General features: G+C 37.1%; 1 protein-coding gene across 2 annotated transcripts in view; it reads right to left on the reverse strand.

Moving 5' to 3' along the window:
* Window positions 1–1,140: 1,140 nt before the first annotated feature.
* GABRG2 (gamma-aminobutyric acid type A receptor gamma2 subunit) overlaps window positions 1,141–18,169 on the reverse strand; it is a 93,636-nt gene continuing 76,607 nt past the window's right edge. Inside the window, exons 7-10 of one of the 2 annotated variants that reach the window (XM_003781974.2) lie at window positions 13,337–13,489; window positions 7,205–7,410; window positions 5,085–5,108; window positions 1,141–3,580 (exon numbers count right to left, since the gene is read on the reverse strand). In XM_003781974.2, coding sequence (XP_003782022.1) covers window positions 3,305–3,580; window positions 5,085–5,108; window positions 7,205–7,410; window positions 13,337–13,489 — 659 coding nt within the window. In that variant the 3' untranslated portion in view covers window positions 1,141–3,304. The remainder of the gene's footprint in view (window positions 3,581–5,084; window positions 5,109–7,204; window positions 7,411–13,336; window positions 13,490–18,169) is intronic. The other variant, XM_003781975.2, reaches the window with a different exon arrangement.

The raw sequence follows: 18,169 nt of genomic DNA on the forward strand, positions 1-18,169 counted from the left end.
GGTCTAGGTCATTTCCCTGTCTCCTACACATTTGACAAAAATTCATAGTGACAATGCATAGAGATAGCAATTTTTGACATAATCCCCAAAGACCGCATCATTTGGTTAATTTAATTTGACCTTCATCACAGACAAACATTGTTGCTACTAGTTAGAATAATATTGAGACTCAAAAAAAAAAAAAAGAGAGAGTGATGACGGCTATGCAACGAATATGAGCTCAGCTAAAGATAAGGGCACTGAGTCAGCAGACAAGGCCTAAGTGAAAACTGTATTTTTATATGTCTAGAAAGCGAGAACTAGATGTTTAAGTAGGATGTAAAAGGCCATGAGGAGCTAAGAGACTGACAGGCAGGGGAAGGTTAAGGCAGTTGTGTTGTGAAGGATTTTACTACCTCAAGAATTCCATAAGTCTTTAAGTGAACATGACACAGTTTCTGGAGTAGGGCTAATTACCCCTCTATGTTTTTAAGTTTAGGGTACAAAAGTGTTTCTTGGCCTTAAAATTAACTAAAAGTGTAAGATTTTTTTTCAACAACACACATGGATTTCTAACCTATGGTTTAAAAGAGAGTTTGCCATGCGAATATTCCCTAAAAATAAAATGTCATGATGCAGAGGCATATAGTAGATAACTACTGTTGATTTCTGTTGGGAGAGCTAATTTGATGGTATGGGAGGAGCATGGCAGCAGTGCTGGAGAGACAACCAAATATGAGAGACATGGGAAATGAAGGAGAGATCTTTCTACTATTAATTGAGTGGAGTGGCATTATTAGACCTAATTTATAGCTAGTAAAATGGAGGCCTCTGGAAGATGAGCTGACAATTGGCAAACAACTGGTAAATGGAACATTTGTAATCCCAACTCCATTGCCACCAGAGTCCATATTAAATCATACCAAAAATCTTTCGGTAGAGGACTTAAAATTTGTTTACGTCACAAAATCCCTACTTTCCTTTTTCCCTTCATGCCCCGAGAGCATCTTTTAGTTCTTTTGAACTGAAGAGCATCCCTCTGTAAAACCCAGTCACACAGCTCTCAGGTCAAGCTCACTGAAAGGGCATTTTAGACAATCAGACGGGAAAGGTCACAATCTTTAAAACAAATAGTCCAGCCAGAACACCAAGGAGCCACCATGGGTTAGAATGCAGCATTTTTATTGTAAAAGTCCACATGTTAGGCAATTCCCTTTGAGAAAAGGTTTTCAAATACATAGACAGGGAGCAGCTGATAATTAAGAATCAGAATAGTTATAATATATATTCATATTGCCGATACTATGCACACATCAGAAAGCTAGCTTTTTGTGTGTCCTCATGACAGAACACATTTCAAGTTGACAATAACATGTTTCTCACCGTTGAAATTGGCCAACAACTCTCCCAAAGAGTCAACATTTAAGATCTCGACAATTCAAAACTAGAAAATAATTCATTCTATTTACATTTGTTTGAGGTTATATACTAGATCACTGACATTAAATGTTTGTAAAACTGGCAGCTAAATGTGTTTCAAGATTCATCCAGATGACAACAGCATGATGACTTTACATGGTTTTATATTAACAAAGCCAGTCTCCCTTCTTGTCTACTCTTTAGATTATCTATAAAGTTACACTAGCTGTGACTGAATTCTAACTTAGAGTAGTAACTGCCATAAAAAAAAAAAAGAATAAATGACAAAGGGTGCTATTTTAGAAAAATAAGGACTCAGGACAAGTACAAGAAGATAGGGCTCAACTCATCATGTTTGAAGTCTGGAGAAACTACTTCACTGGATTACAGAATAGGCTAATCAGGCCCCATTCATCAACTCAACCTCTAGAAGCTATTCATTCATTTGTTTTTTTTCTTTAATATTTCATTTAAGCTTTACTTTTAATTTTTCTTCACAGAGCATAGACTACTACATTCTGAATACCACTCAGGTATGAATTTTACTTATTCCTGTTATAAGTTTACAAATGAAATTGTGGATGGGTCAGAACTGACTCATCTCCAAACCTGGAAAAATAATACACAAACTCTAATTATACCCTCGCAGAGTCATCTCTGTACACAAACACAGGACATATTGTTTTAAAAGGAGTATGGATTTTTGCCTAAAATAAATTTTTGAAGATGAACATAAATAGCCAGAGTTCTTTGGATCCTTCTGGTTATTTTTACAAGATCAAGTATCACTTGACAATGTCTACATGAAAAGATGAATCACTAGTTCCAGGCCGGCACAGAGCGATTCATCAGAAGCATATGAGGGCAATTCATGTTTGAGCACTGTCTATGTGCCAGGCACTGTGCAGAGTGCTGAGGATCTAAAGAAGAGATGACAGGGATTCTGCCCACAAGGCACTCACAATCACTAGAAGCAGATCTTGAGATGGAGAGTAAGTTTCGCTATGAACTGTCATCCTAAAAGGAAGTAAAAACAGCGGCAAGCACAGACGACTACTTTATATTCTAGTTATGAAACTGGGCATATTTAGAGGAGGCAAATGTTGATTACTCAGTCTATATTTTACTTAAAGTTTTGTAATATGTCATACAAGGAAAATAAGAAGCTGTTTGAGTCTTCATGCATGAGGGAGAAGGTGATGAAAATTCCTCCCTCCAATCCCAAACTCTTATCCTGATAATTACATTCATGATTCTCTTATAGCCCATGGACACAAAAATAAAAGACAGTACTTTATGATGATAACGTCAATCCATTTATGTTGGCTCTAAAGAGACGCATGCATTAAACTTGAGGCATTCTAAATTATTGAAGTATTTACATCATTGTACATGTGATGTAGAGAAAATTTTCTTCCTCTCTGGTGATAATGGAATAATAGATCTCATCTTTTATCTTTAAAATGAGTTGTAATTTTTCTCATTGAGGGAGGTATTCTATTGGGATCAAAATTACTGCAACTTGAATTCAAGTGAACATAGGGTATGGTTTGGGACCTTTTAATCCAATGAATCAGGTAAGGATACCACCACCATCATTAATCAGGGCTTTCACTATTTCAGTTGCTGTAGCTGAAAAATAACTTGTTTGGTTTCAATGTTGTTGCTGTAATTTTACTTTGCCTTGCAGGTTTGAAACACAACACACATTAAAATTCAAATTACACTAACCAAAGGAGAGTTGGGCACGAACAATATGACATTGTACAATTTACCAGGTTTGGACATAGAAACAAATTCAGATCATTATCAACTACTAGCGGATAATTTAAGTGGACTTAGAACGGACATCTTCTCTCCATGAGATTCAGTGAATAAGACCCACATCAATGAAACTCATACCTCTTTACAGGTAGAGGTAGGAGACCCAGTAAACCAGATTGAACAAGCAGAAGGCAGTGGGAAAGAAGATGCGCGCATAGGAGTCCATCTTCGCAATTCGGATGTGTATCCTCCCATGTCTCCACGCTCCTGTTCGGCAGTCTTCAAAACAGCAGAAGAAACTGGCACAGTCCTTGCCGTCCAGGCACTCATAGCCATATTCTTCATCTCTCTCTTGAAGGTGTGTGGCATTGTTCATTTGGATGGTTGCTGATCTTGGGCGGATATCAATGGTAGGAGCCTGAGATAAGGGTAGGGAGAGGGATCAGCTGGTTATACTTGAGACATCCTAGACTATTTCTCCATAATGCCACCAATATGATGATGAATCTGAAAATGGGCACTCAGGAAATTGCTATGACATCATGGTCTACAATGATAAAATTGAACTTAGAAAGGTAGCACATTTGCAGGTTTCAATTTTTGAGCTTAAGCAGTGCAGCTGAAAATAATATCACCAAGCTAAGAGCTATAGCAAGAGATTGAACACCAAAAGAACTCAAAGTTTAAGGATTTAAATCAAACTACTACATGGAATCTTATTCTATTAACTATTAGAGGTGAAGTTGGTTACATGAAGGCATTTAATGGTGCTGCATGTGAGTGGAACAGAGAAATAAAAATACATCAATTCTGAAATCAAATGTTGTGTCATGCTCACTTATAGACCAATAGAAAACCCCATTAGGATGAGCAATGCATCAAGTGCTGTTAATAGAAAATGTTAATATCTATATAAATATAAAAGTTTACTGATTTTATAGTACAGTGGTATGGCTTATATGTAAAGGGAATATGGTGTTAACATTCACCATTGGTAAGCTTAAGCATGTTAGCAATGTTTACTTACATATGAATGAAAATTCCAAAAAGAATGTTACTTACTATCTGTCAAATTCTTTTTAGCATTTGAAAAAAAATTAATACCCATTGACTACATGCTAACTGAATCTTTGCAGCCAGGCCAATTATAAAATTATAAAAACACTACATGATTTATCATGTTAATTTGCACAAGGTAGCTTTAGAATAATATAAATACAAATCCTAATGTCTCCAAACAGCTATCAGAATAAAATACAAATCTCTTTGATATTTTATAATAGAGCCAATGGACCTAGAGGTCACTCTGGAAGGAAAGTATGCCTATTTTAACTTAAAGGCTTTTTTTTGTGGGGGGGTGGGGCTGGGGCTGGGTTTGAACTCGCCACCTCTGACAAATGGGGCCTACACCCTACCCTTTTGAGCCACAGGCGCTGCCCAACTTAAAGGCTTTTATAGAGAAGGATGTTCTTATAGAAGTTAGAGGTAGAGTTCAAATAGAGATTATTAAGTTTATAAAACAATCATAAAACAACCCCATTTGGAATTATAATTTACATAGTTAAACTTTAGCTTTAAAAAGTCACAAAAATGTTAGTTGTGGCCAGTAAAACTGGATCCCATCTTATCTGAGAAGAGGGAGTTGCCCATTTTGGCTTTGATGATTAAAGTAGCCCCTTTACTTCTGATATATCATGAGGCTTATAGCTTTTGATCTTGGGGTAAGTACAAATCCTATGTGAATTGGTAGATAGCTGCTGAATCAATTCTGGTGTTCTATAGAACCTTCTCCAATTTGAATATGCTATTTCTATTAGAACGCCTAAATGTATACTTATAAAAAAAAATAAAGCACCATGTAAGCATTAATAGTTAAATTCAGCAGTTGCATGCAGTGAATTTCCATTCCAAAAACATTATACCTTGAAGGAAAACATCCGAAGAAGCTTTGGGTTTGTAGACAGAAAAGAGAATTGCATTTTTTTTTTAATAAAAAAGAAGAAAAAGGAAAAGGGGAAAAAAAGAGACAAAATAAGACAAATTAAAAATACATTTTGAAAATATAGCAAGTGAAATGAACTAAAAATTGTAAACACAAGAAGGAGAGTTATGAGCTTGGGATAAATAAAGTATATGCTGAAAGTTGAAAAATGGACTTTGGTGATTGCTAGTGAAATCTTTCATATATTAATCCCCAATTATTTGACTAAAAAGGCAGTGTTGTCCAATTGTGAGGAAGCTTTCTATTGTCTAGTTCCCCTGTGCAGAAATACTGTAATTTTATTTTCTAATTATCATCGAGGAGGCCTTAATAGGCAAGTCTTGACACAATTAGCCAAAGGGCATATTAAATAGAACAACAAAATTTCAGCTTCTCATTCCCAATTTAAGTTCCTGCTCATTCTAATATAAATCACCTAATTGGATTAAAAGGGGAAATGCCATGAAATTCTTTCATTTTCTCAGATTCTTTAACCCCCTTCTCCTCCACCTTCTTTTCTTCTTTGGCCATTTTTATGACCCTGAATTAAAGAATCCAACTGTTTCTATCTCTGCAACCCAATCCATGGGCAGTGACATCGCCAACAGAGTCAGAAGGCCTTTTCAGAACTTGTTTGAAAACGAGTCCTTACATCCTCGTTACATCTGCCTGGGATTAGGTCAACAGCCAACCGAACCGCCTTCTTCAGGGAGAATGAAATGGAAAGCAAAGGAGAGGGTGCCAATAAAAAAACCAAAACAATAAATAAATAAATAAGGATAGAGAAAATAGAAAGACAGAGGCAAACAGGCAGGGAGGAGAAGGGCTGCATGAAGCACAGAAAATATTTAAGAAATTAAAGACAAGCATTTCTTTTCTATTAATCATCAAGATTAACGATGCTTTTTTCCTTGACCTGTTATAAAGTCTTACATTCGAATAACCATGTGCCACTCGTAAAATTTCACTAGGGTAGCTGCACATATATCAGGATATAACTTAAAATCAGCTAAAGTCCCTCTGATAATTCAGCCTCTAGAATCCACGGGTCAGATAGGCAGACACTATTATGAATCTCATGATTGTAAGAGCAGAAGACAAGGCAAGGCTGGACAAATCCAGGAAGGCTGGGTAATTCTCTTTAACCCATCTTGGGTGGGAATAGACACAAACTTCATGAGCCAGTCACCGTGTTCAAGTGGGTAAATACATGTTTCATTCTCTCCCCAACACCCACAAGATAAGGCAATTGCCTTAGGGATATATGTTTGTGCCTTATCCTCTCTAAACTTTAGTGGCATTTAGAGACAGAGTCTCACTTTGTCACCCTTGGTAGAGTGCTGTGGCAGCATAGCTCACAGCAGCATCAAAGTCTTGTGTTCTAGTGATCCTCTTACCTTAGCCTCCTGAGTAGCTAAGATTACAGGTACTTTCACAAGGCCCAGCTATTTTTAGAGAGGAGTTTTGACTCTAAGAAAAGTCATTCTACCTGTTTTCAAATCACTCAAACAATGGGCTGGTAACTATAAATAAACATCAACTGTCATCACCAAATATTAAGTCCTTTAATGACAGCACACAGAGACACACAGACGCACACACACACACATTAAACTATTTGCAAAAGAGTAGTTATCCTTGAAATTTCAAGAACTTTGTGGGTGTCTAGGGGAATGCCTTGGATGAAAGTATTAATTAAAAACATCAGTAATTTAAAAACATTATAGTAAGGGAGAAGAAAGATGAAAATCAATAAATCCTTGAATAATAGGAACTAGAAAATAGATGCATTTCTCAACAATGATTTTAATCCCCACAAAATGAAGGGAGCAGGTAATCCCACTTGCATAAGGAGTCTGACTTAGAGAATCGGTCTTTCTCAAGTAACTGGTAACCAAGTGAATCCTTTGGCCTTGCTAAACTCATACATTCTGTTTTCCTGTGGGAGCCCAAGGTGCTGAGCCTTAGCTTGTAGATAGTCTAACTAAGCTAAACTAAACAAAAACTTCATGGTCTCTCTACCTAAAAATTTCAGTGGTCCCAATGGGAAGTGATACATACAGGGTTTTTCTTCTTTTTGTCTTTGTCCTTGCTTGGTTTCCGATTGCTGACAAAGTAATGCAAGGTGCCATACTCCACCAGCGCGGAGAAGACAAAGATGAAGCAGACAGACACGAAGAGATCCATGGCCGTGACATAGGAGACTTTGGGGAGTGATTTCCGGGCGATGGTGCTGAGGGTGGTCATGGTCAGGACAGTGGTGATACCTGCAGAGAAGCACAACAAAGCAGATCATTGAGTGATCTCAGCAGCACTGAGGTAACTGAATCACTACCGAGATGAAACTTGTTTTGTGACTTCTGATGAGCAGTGTCAGCAGTTGGGAAGGAGGAATAACTGGAATTCGTTCACGCTGTCCACAGATGTGTTTTATGCCTGCCTTCTATCTACCCATGATAAGCACTGAATATAGACTGGAGAAATACAACAGATTTTCTCCAGGCCCTTTTGTACCTCACATTTTAGTGAGACAAACACCTTATGAATCAAGCCAGAAAGAAAAATATGATTTCAAATTATGGTATATGTCTTGGAGAACGGCAGGGAGAGTAGAACCTAGTTAGATGGAATGGTTAGGAAGGCCTCTCTTCATGCAGCTATGTTTAAGGTGAAATTAAAATATTAGAAGAAATCAACTTTTGACTATTAATAAATTGGTGGAGTGTTCTGAGGAAGGGAAGCCTGGCCTTTTAAAAAATTACAAGAATGTCTCACATTTGGGGAGGGGATAGGGGATAAAGGTGTTGGTGGTAAAATAGAATTTTTGTCATGTAGGTGCATGCAAATAGGTTTGCATTTATTCAAAGTGCAAGGGGCAATCACTCAAAGGTGTGAAACAAGAAGGTAAGTTGTGTGTAAGTGACATGGACTGAGAACAAGTTCTTTAAAATTATGGGATGAAAAGAAATATCTCAGAAGTAACATAATAACTGATACTTATTGAAAACCTCCTTATAGCAGAAATGATAATAAGAAATGCACATTATTTCTTTGAATCTTCACAACAGACATTTTCATTCTGATATTATGGACAAGGAGAATGAGGCGGAAAGACCAGCACCACTCCAGTGTTAAGTAACAAAGAAGGAACTGAACACAGAAATAAAATGTTTGATTCCAAACCCCTTCTTTTACTTATTGTACAACATTGCTCAAGCAAACTGCCACTCCCAGTGGTGTTTCCTGTCAGGGAATGCAACTAGGATCAACTGTGTGCATTGATCAGGGAGCTCTGCTAGTATAAAAGCTGTGCTATTTATAACAAGTGCAATATGGATGCAGGGTTCAAACGGTTTCAGTTCATGCTGTAAGACCTTGAGTCATCTTTGAACAATCTGGGCCTCAGTTTTCTCCTCCTTTGGACACACTCTTCGAAGGCTCATCAATATTATTCTATTAATATGATTCTACTTAAGTATTTCTTATCATGACTGAAAGCATCTTTCTGTACCCCCAAAGCGAGTAATTCCATGTCTTTACCATCTGATTTATATTCCTCATGGGAAAAAAAAGTAAGTTTCCATCATGTAATGATGTGTAGTTATGGCTATTACTGTTGACCGAGTGACTTCTAGGAGATAATCAAAATCCACTGTCTTAAATGGAAGTGCTGGGGAAACTCAGAAGGGATCAAACACAGAAACTTGGGGAGCAATGGGGGGAGGAGGAAGCTATAGAGGAGAACACAAGTATCATACAAGAAGAGAGAAAAAGCTTTTGCTCTATAAGATACGGGTTACTGGCATAACATGCTTAGAAGATGTCTGGGTGAAGCCAAAATACTCTTGTTAGAAGGTCTAAGAAAAGATAAAAATTGGTGTATTTCTTCTTAATCACTTAAGTCTTTGTCAGAAACATTTCTGAAAATTTAGCTATATTTCCCAAAGTCATGTGGTTCTTTTGAGTTACTTTTAGCATAATATTTGATTTTCCTAAATACATACTGAAATTCCAGAGACTGGAAAGACTAGAGTTGACTGAAATGACTTCACAAGGAAGAAGAGCTTTAGTGGAGGACAGGGGTGATAAGGGAACTATCGTGATAAATTCTATAGCCCTTTTTTATACTATCACGGATTATGTAATAATCCATCTTCACTCCTAGTCTGTATACTTTACAACAACAAGCATGTGTCTTGATAACTGCTATAACCCACAGTAGAGCATCACTGGGACTCAATAAAGGTCAATGAATATGTGAAACAATGAATCAATGAAGGGGCTTCTGTAGAAGATCAATAGGCTGAGCCTACATGAGAGAATGGGAATCCATAGTTATGACTTGTGGGAGAGAGCTTTAATTACAAATTAATTGTAGCTAACCTTTATCCAGCTTTTCCATTGGTCAGGCACTGTGGCAAACACTTCATAAAATTCTCCCAATGAGTCCATGATGTAAGGACTATCATCCATTTGTTTATAGGTGAAAAACACAGAAAGAATGAAAACGTGCCCAAACTCATAGGTGGTAGAAATTTTATCTGCATCCATATAAAATCTGGATGGCCTGACTTCAAGTGCTGTGTCCTGAATCATGCTGTTTTATTTCCATGAATGTATGGAAAGATGGGCATGCAGAAGGAAGGACCGGACAGCTGGGAGCTATTATAGATTCCTGATGTGAGTCTGGATATCTTCTATGCTGTCAGTGGATCCTTAGGAAGGTTCAAGTTCCTCATCAACAAACTGGGGGTGCATAAGGAAGGGATGGCAGAAGCTCATGAGGCACTTGCTGTGGGTACATTAAATCATGTGCATTAGAAGGCCAATATCTAGCGAAGTCTCAATAAACATTAGGTATTGGTGCCATTTACTTTAGAGAAGAAAGACCTATTTCCTAAACTAAAAAAGCTTCAGTTGGATTGTTTATGCATTAATTAATTCATGTAGGAGTTCTCGTTGTACCTAATCACAACTGATATTTTTGCGGAGAAGCAAAATACGAAATTGGCACCTCAGCCTTCATTTGCAATCAGGCCTTGGGCCACATTTGACCTATGACAAGTGAAAATGTCAGTGTTTATAGTTGATACCAGAGATTAGTTCATTTTAAAAAATCTGGTATGTGATAATTTGGGTGAAACAAATTGTGACATGTAAGTTAAATACTGACCTAGCAAACTGGAAGATTTTGGCTGCATGGAAGCTCATCTGAGCCCTGTAAAAGTGGAATTTTGAAAAATTCCATTATGATGTTTTCAGAGTTCTGCCTGGAGCCACAAGGAAGGAGACTACTCAGACATCAGGAATGAGAAGTAGAGAAGTGGTGATTTTCACTGATTCACCAGCCAACAATAACAAAGCTTGATGTGTGTGTGTGTGTGTGTGTGTGTATGTGTGTGTGTGTGTGTGATTAAATCCAGTTTGCTAAGCAAAGAAATGAGACTCCTCTTCTCTGGCCTAGATGAAAAATATCCAAAGCTTTGAATAACGCCCCCAGGCTTGACATGAAGCAGGCTCAAATCAGCTGGGTGAAAAAATTCAAGTAGTATTTTCATTGTTTCATCCATCTCCACTACATCAGGAGTAAATCTCACTAGCTGCCACCTGCATACCAAACTGCATCAAAGTATGATGAGCTCCAAGATGATGGTTTGCCATACTCTGGTGATCCATGCTCAGAAAACAGCCCGACTCGCTGAGCCATGCAGACATGTTTATCTCACTCATTGAACAACCTGGCCCTGAGTGTTCTGTGGCAAGAAGTTTAAAGTCTGCAGGTGTTTGCGGTTATCTCACCAGAATCTTGACTGTAAACCTTGGAGAAATGGGCCTCCGTGAAATATAGAGCAGCAATGTAAAAGGTGACTACCATTAGAATTACCCGGGGATTTTTTTTTTCTTAATCCTAACACATGGGCCATGCTCTAGACAAGTTAACTAAGCAATCCTTGGGGTTTGGACATCTGTACTTTTAAAGTCTCCTAGTCTGCAATGAGCTATGATCAGGCCACTGCACTCTAGCCCGAGTGACACAGTGAGACCTAAAAATAAGTAAAAGTCCCCTAGTGATTGCGTGATTTAAATGTGCAATTAAATTTAAGAGGCAGTGATCTGGAGAAGTGAGACAGAAAAATTAAATTGGAACAACTGGCTCAGGTCCACCTCTCACCTGTGCCCACAACTTGGCCTTCAACAAAGCCCTCCCCCTAAGAACAAACCTGCATCCCATTAGCTGAGGTCAGAACCACTACTGCCTGATTGTTTGACCTGTGGAAGTTATTTAAACTTGCAGCTCTACACACGGGATAATAATTGTCATTAGACAACATCTGCATGCAGTTGTGAAGACCAGAAAAGGCTGAGGGATCACACTGGGCTTGCCTGGACTTGTCAATGATCAACGTGCGGAAGCATCTACCTGCTATTTCTTTTACTCACCTGCCTCTCCCTCAGTCTTTCACCGGCTCACCTCAATTCTGCCAACATTGTTTATATGCCAATGAATGCTTATCTAATAAGCTGTTGAAATGAGCTACCTAAGGGGTCATAAAAGAGACTTTGACCAGCCAGAGTCCTGGCCTCCAGAGGAGGGATTGATTTGAAAATTTTCCTTAAAATGCTTTTGGGAAGAGGGTGGATTGGAAGGCATCGATGCTTGTGTCTCATTCATTCCCGAGTATGTACATTACATGAACAAAACGTAGGGTAACATCTATGTGCCAGGCACTATACTGGACATGAAACGACATTGACATTCTGACATGAGAGACAGACATATACGCAATACACTCAGGGAGAAATAGCCCTAAAGTAAGAAGCTCGTGCGTATTTTGGGTTTGTTTCAGTATGTAGCATTAGACAAGATATTTTAATTGTTAAGTAGGACTTGTAACACAAAGTACTGCATGTAACAGGAAAAATCAAAATAACTTCATTTCGAAACAGATGGGAAACTAAATTAGGTTTGGAAGAGGCCAGATATGCAAATGTTGTCTTTTTTCCCCCAGTAATCACTTCTGCCCTCAGTTTAATAACCTAGTACAGATCATTTTGTCAGAAAACAACTGTAGTAGCCAACGTTTCTGAGGCTTTCCTCTGTTCTGTGTACTTCGCATAGAACATGTTATTTAACACTAATAGAACCACACAAGTTAAGTACAGGAATTGAGTGATACACGTTTTTGTTGGAAGACATTGTGACTTGGAGAGATTAAAGGGCATTCCAAGGTCATACTATGTATATAACCTGAAACCCATATTTGTTGGACTTCAAAACCAAGTTCTTAACTGCTAACTAGTCGCTATTACTGCCTCTCTAGCCAGAGAGTTAGCAAGTCAAGTGATTTGGGGGTTCACATAGCTGATGAAAGGGAATTGTAGATTTATAATCCATCCTTCACTAGCTTACTTTTTAGTCATGCCTTTCAAAAATGTTATATGTCTATGGCCCTGTGTTAGTCTATGTGAGACGTCTTCCCATGGAGAAAAAGATGTGAAAATCCAACATAATTTAATAAATTTGATCACCACATTTAATAATTTGAGCAAATTGCAAATAGTCTTAAAGGAGTTTTTCCCTAAACGTTTCACAGATCAATGTGTTTTTCCCCACATAATTGTTTCAATGACTCGTCTATAAAGACCCAATTACATCAAATGTCATCACATTAATTATGCATGTTGGAATCAGCCAGCAGGCAGTGCTGTGCTAGTAAATATGTACAACTGACTCTCTAGAACAAAGGAGTCCTAATTTTTAGCATTTACCTGTCTCCATGGTGTTAGTATTTCCAATCTGGCTGATTTTAAACTACCAGTGTGACATGGCTGAATACAGACTTGTGAAAGGATAAACTCAATCAGCTTTTACAGGCTGCTGTGAGCATTTTCAGGGCATTACTGTCCAGAGGCTAAGACAATAAATACGCTGAAATTAAAAGATTCTGTTAACAGTTTACTTAAATTTAGTAAGAAGACAAAACCTATTGAGGTACTCAAGAAAAGTAGAACTAGGGAACTTTAAATACTATCCTTTTTTATAAATATGTTAGCTTGCCTTAAAATGAAACAAATGGCATTTCTATATAATCCCTGGCTGAATGGAAAGCAAATCAACTCAGAAAGGGAAATAAAGATTATTGGAAATAAAGATTATCTTGGGATGTTACAACAAAAAGAACTGCGTCTCACCCAAAGATGTTCTGGCTGGAACAGCGTCCTTATTGATCCAGAAAGACACCCAAGACAGGACGACGATGAGTGTGCAGGGGATGTACGTCTGGATGGTGAAGTAGCCCATTCTCCTGCTCAGATCGAAGTAGACAGACATGACCACATAGTCTCCTAGAATAGAGCAGAGATGGCACCATACAAAAACCTTATCAAAAACTGGAGACATCTGAAAATAATAATGTCGTCAGCTCTCATACGGGCACAATGAAATTAGAGTTCTACAGAAGAGATGTATTGTAGACTATTTTCTACTCTCTTGGGTTAAAAAACAAAAGCAAATACAAACTACCTGGAACTGAATCCCCTGATCCTTTTAGAAGCAATGTGACTATATAGAAGGAAACGGTTTTTGGAAAATTGGTTCTATTTTCTTCTTTCAGACGATTTTTGACTTCACTTCCTACTTAATACCCAGTGTTATTTTTTTGTTTGGTGGAGAGGGCAGAGAATGGTATTTCTACATATTCCTATCTTGCCTGAAATTCATTCTCAATGTTGAAATAATTTTCTGTTTTTCTTAGGACCTTTTTCTATACAAACCAGAGAGGACTGTCCTTGACACTAAGTAATGAATATCTTACTCAGAGCTTATAACCAAATTCTTAGGATGAAAACTTTTTTTCATCTATTCATTAAATACTATGGTTTTCTTTTGCAGTGGTTACTGTAACGTGTAAGTGTTTGGTCACTCGTGTGATGGTTTCTGTAATCCCTCTGTTTCTCTCCAATTGACCATTATCGGCATGGGTCTACAAACAGTGCATATTTCATCTCCCCGTTCCATAAGCAGTACTTAGCACCCTGTTTGATTCCAAATAGGTGTTCAGTAATGGTTGTTGAATAAATGAAAAACATAAAGGAATGTCTTTACAGATTTTACACAGAAAGGGAATAAAAAATCCTAAAATATAAGAAAGTATATTATGTAACATTTGAGTTAAAAAAAGAAGTGTATGTAAATTATCCAGAAAATACACTAACAAAAGTACTAAAGAATCAAAGAATAACCATATAGCCATGGAGGGGAACAATTTATTGTGACACAATAGGAAGTCACCGGTTTTTAGAAATCATGATGCATAAATTGCTTTTAAAATTCTATGCCCTTCATTTTCTATTGTGCCAAGTGAAATTTTAAGGCATTTTAATTTTTTAAATTAAAAATATAGTATGGAAATACATTCCCATTACTATATATTTATGTTTTATTATACTCTTAGAGCTGTGGTGCCCAACCCTCAGGCTGGGACCAGTCCATGGCCTGTTAGGAACTGAGCCACACAGAAGTGACTGGACAGCAAGTAAAGCTTTGCCTGTATTCCCAGCCCCTCCCCATCACTCCCATCACCACCAGAGCTGTGCCTCCTACTGGATCCCTATAGCCAGCCCATCTGTGGAAGAATTGTCCTCATGAAACTGGTGCTCGTGCCAAAATGCCTGGTGACCACTGTCTTGGACAACAGCAGTTTTGAAGAGGATGTCTTCACTCACAATTCAAGTTGAGTACACGACAAGACAACTTTTCAAATGTTGCTTCTTTCCAAATGAATTTACATTTTGTCCTAAAATACATAGATAATCAAATCCAAATCATATGTTTTAGCTTAATCATATGGTTTTACTCCCATGTATCTCTACTAAGCTGATTTAATCTGATTTGAAAATAAAGTGCCCTAGAAATTTCATGCAGAAAAAACAGATGTAGCATGGTGGGTTATTACTACTCCGTCCAGTTCTCCCTGCCCATACTCAGGCTTAACCCCATACCCTCAAAAATTGCTGGGACAGAAAATCCTTCACTGGCTATTCTTCTAGAGAGTAAACACTGTCACCTAACCTTGCAATGTTAAGTGGGATTTGGCAGATTGGCATGCTATTACTTTTCTAAGTCCTGCTTGAAGCAGTGATCCCAACCCCGCAGCCACTAGGGAATTAGCCTTCTAGTCATTTCCCTACCAGAAATCAATGAATAGCAATTATTTAGCAATTATGCTGAAGATTTGAAGGTAGAAACGTTTTAGTCATGCTAATAGATTTTAGTTATTTCCCAGAGCTTATGCGGCTTTGTATCATTTTATTAAACATCAATTATTTAAACTCACAACATTTCATAAGTTAGTTTCGTCTCTGCTTTTGTCCTGATTTGGGATATAATAGACACAATTATGATTGAAGAGTAAAAAGATTTAATTTAAGATGACCTCTATTAATGTCCATCTTTTTTCTTTTTCGTTTCTTTTATCTGAATACCAAAGGCAAATACAAGTTCTCTTATTTTAGACAGGAAAAGCTAAGGGGTCAAGAACATCTGTCTTTTTTTAAGTCATAATATTCAGGGGTACTTTCTCCCCTGTTTTCCAACTTCTTCAGCTTTTTTCTATTTTAAATGTGCTTAAATGAACATTTACAAATCATTACATTTTAAATAAAGCTAGCAATTTGAGAAACTTTATTTTCCCTTGCCAAAGAATCTTTCTTGCCAATGAGTAAGAATATGCATTTCACAGTGAAAGGCTTTACATCTTTTATGTTTACCTGGATGGAGCTGTAACATATTCTTCTTAGTAAAGTATCTCAAGAATGGAAAAAAAATGCATCCAATGTACTCGATACTATTATGAAACCAATATATAAACATTTACATGTTCATATGAATGATAAAACACAAAGGTAGTCCAGAGATAAAGACGGGAGAGGAAGGACAGGGGAGGAGTGGGAGTAGGGCTAGGGTTGAGAGGGTATTTGGCAGGGTCTCACCTAATGGACACAATGCAAGGGCACATTTCAAAACCACTAAGAGTATTTTACAAATGTCTTACCACAAAAATAAGTAAATGAGGTGATGGTTATGTTAGTTTGATTTAAGCATTCCACATTGTATATCAATTGTACCATATTGTACCCCATAAATGTATACAGTTATGAATTAATAAAAATGAAGAGAAAAAACATATGTCCATCTTTTTCTTTTTCGTTTCATTTATCTGAATACCAAAGGCAAATGCAAGTTCTCTTATTTTAGACAGGAAAAGCTAAGGAATCCAGAACGTTTGTCTTTTTTTAGTCATAATACTCAGGGGTACTTTCTCCCCTGTTTTGCAAGTTCTTGATAAGCATTTTATAGTTTTAACTTTTGCCTATTTTATATTTTTCCTTTAAAATGTTAGAACCTTCGAATTGTTCTACAAATAATATGTGGCCTTTAAAAGTCCAAATAAAGTAGTGTACGTGCATGAAAAAATAAAAAGAAATAAAAATAAAAAGAATATGCACTTGGGCATTAACGATCTCTTTTGAAGGTGACTCTTTAATTTTGCCCAAAGTTAGCAAGATAATGATCTCACTTCTCTTCTCTATTGCCTTTAGGTTAGCTTCTAAACTTCCAGGGTCCACTTATCTATCAACTGCTATGATAAGGTAATAGCTTCTAAGCATCTTTTCAGATTTGCCAGCAAATCTGAAGCTTTTCTACCAGTGGATTACAGCTTCAAACTTGGCAACACACTGTTTAAAAGCAAAGCGGCTTCCCAGTAACAGCCTGATGCCTGTCATATCTCCAAGGCCAGATCGCTTTTTGTATTTTTAAAAACTCTCGGGGTGAAGAGCCTGTAAAATCAAATCTCCTTAAAGTGCCGCATCAGTGATTCCCCAAGCCCAAAAGGTTTAAATGCCAACCCAGTCAAAGGTGGTTATTTCAGCCACTTCAAATTTATTCCTTCGGTAGCTTTACCCAGGCTTACGATGTTAAAGTCATAGCATTTTACAAATTAGTTTCTTCCCTGATTTAGTCTTAATGTAGAATGTATAAACACAGGCTATGATTGAGGACAGGAGATATAATTTGAAATGACACCTATGATCATCTTTTGCCTTACTTTGCTTGTACGGTTCTTATGTCTAGTTTTAAAAAGAGACTATCAGTGTCAGTATATTTTAATTAGCTGTGGTGGAAGTCATATGAAAGCTTTAAAATTCAGTATTTAGTAGAATGTTTGGGTTGTTATTTCATGCATGAGATTATCTCCCTTTAAGAACGGACAGATTGTTTGGTGGAGAAGTCTCTCCTTCCTTGGAACTGATGAAATCACAAAAATGTTTTTCTATTACTAATAATGAAGGCTTACTATGTGCATCCCCTACTAGGAGGAATAGTTTGCAAATATTATCTCTAAACATGCTAAATGCTTTGTCAGGATGTTAAAACAGCTGACTCAAATATATCTTCCCTTTGTTCCTCTATCATGATTGTTTACTGCACTTAAATATAGTTGAATAAAGTATGTATTATTCAAATGGGTTAAATTTGAAAGCATAAATAGTATTGCACTCTTCTTTACACCTTTTTTCTCCACTTCGTTCCTTAAGCCAAACAAATATATTTAATCACCACTATGCATAAAGCACTATATTAGGCAATGTGGAGATTAAAACATATGGGATTTCACAACTGATTCTAAATTAAATGTATTAGATACAAACAAGATTATTTTCTCTCTACAACCCAGATAGAAAGATGTGTTTAGACATGTCTTAGATCTACCTTTATTATCTTTCATTAGACTCTTAGACCTTGGCGTAATTCCATGAGCTTGATTTTGACCAAGGCAAGCAGAGGAGCTGATTGACTGAATTTCCATTTGGGAAATTGTTTTCTAAAAATGGATCTGTACCTCACTCTAATGCAAAAGAATACATTTAAGATGGAATGAAGGCACTCAAATGTATGAGTGAATATAAATACTATGCAAGGAAAAAACAATCTTAGTGCAGAAAAGACTTTGTCAAGCACAA

Source organism: Otolemur garnettii, unplaced genomic scaffold (genome assembly GCF_000181295.1).
Source record: "Otolemur garnettii isolate 467f Iridium unplaced genomic scaffold, OtoGar3 scaffold00003, whole genome shotgun sequence".
Classification (NCBI taxonomy): Eukaryota; Metazoa; Chordata; class Mammalia; order Primates; family Galagidae; genus Otolemur; species Otolemur garnettii.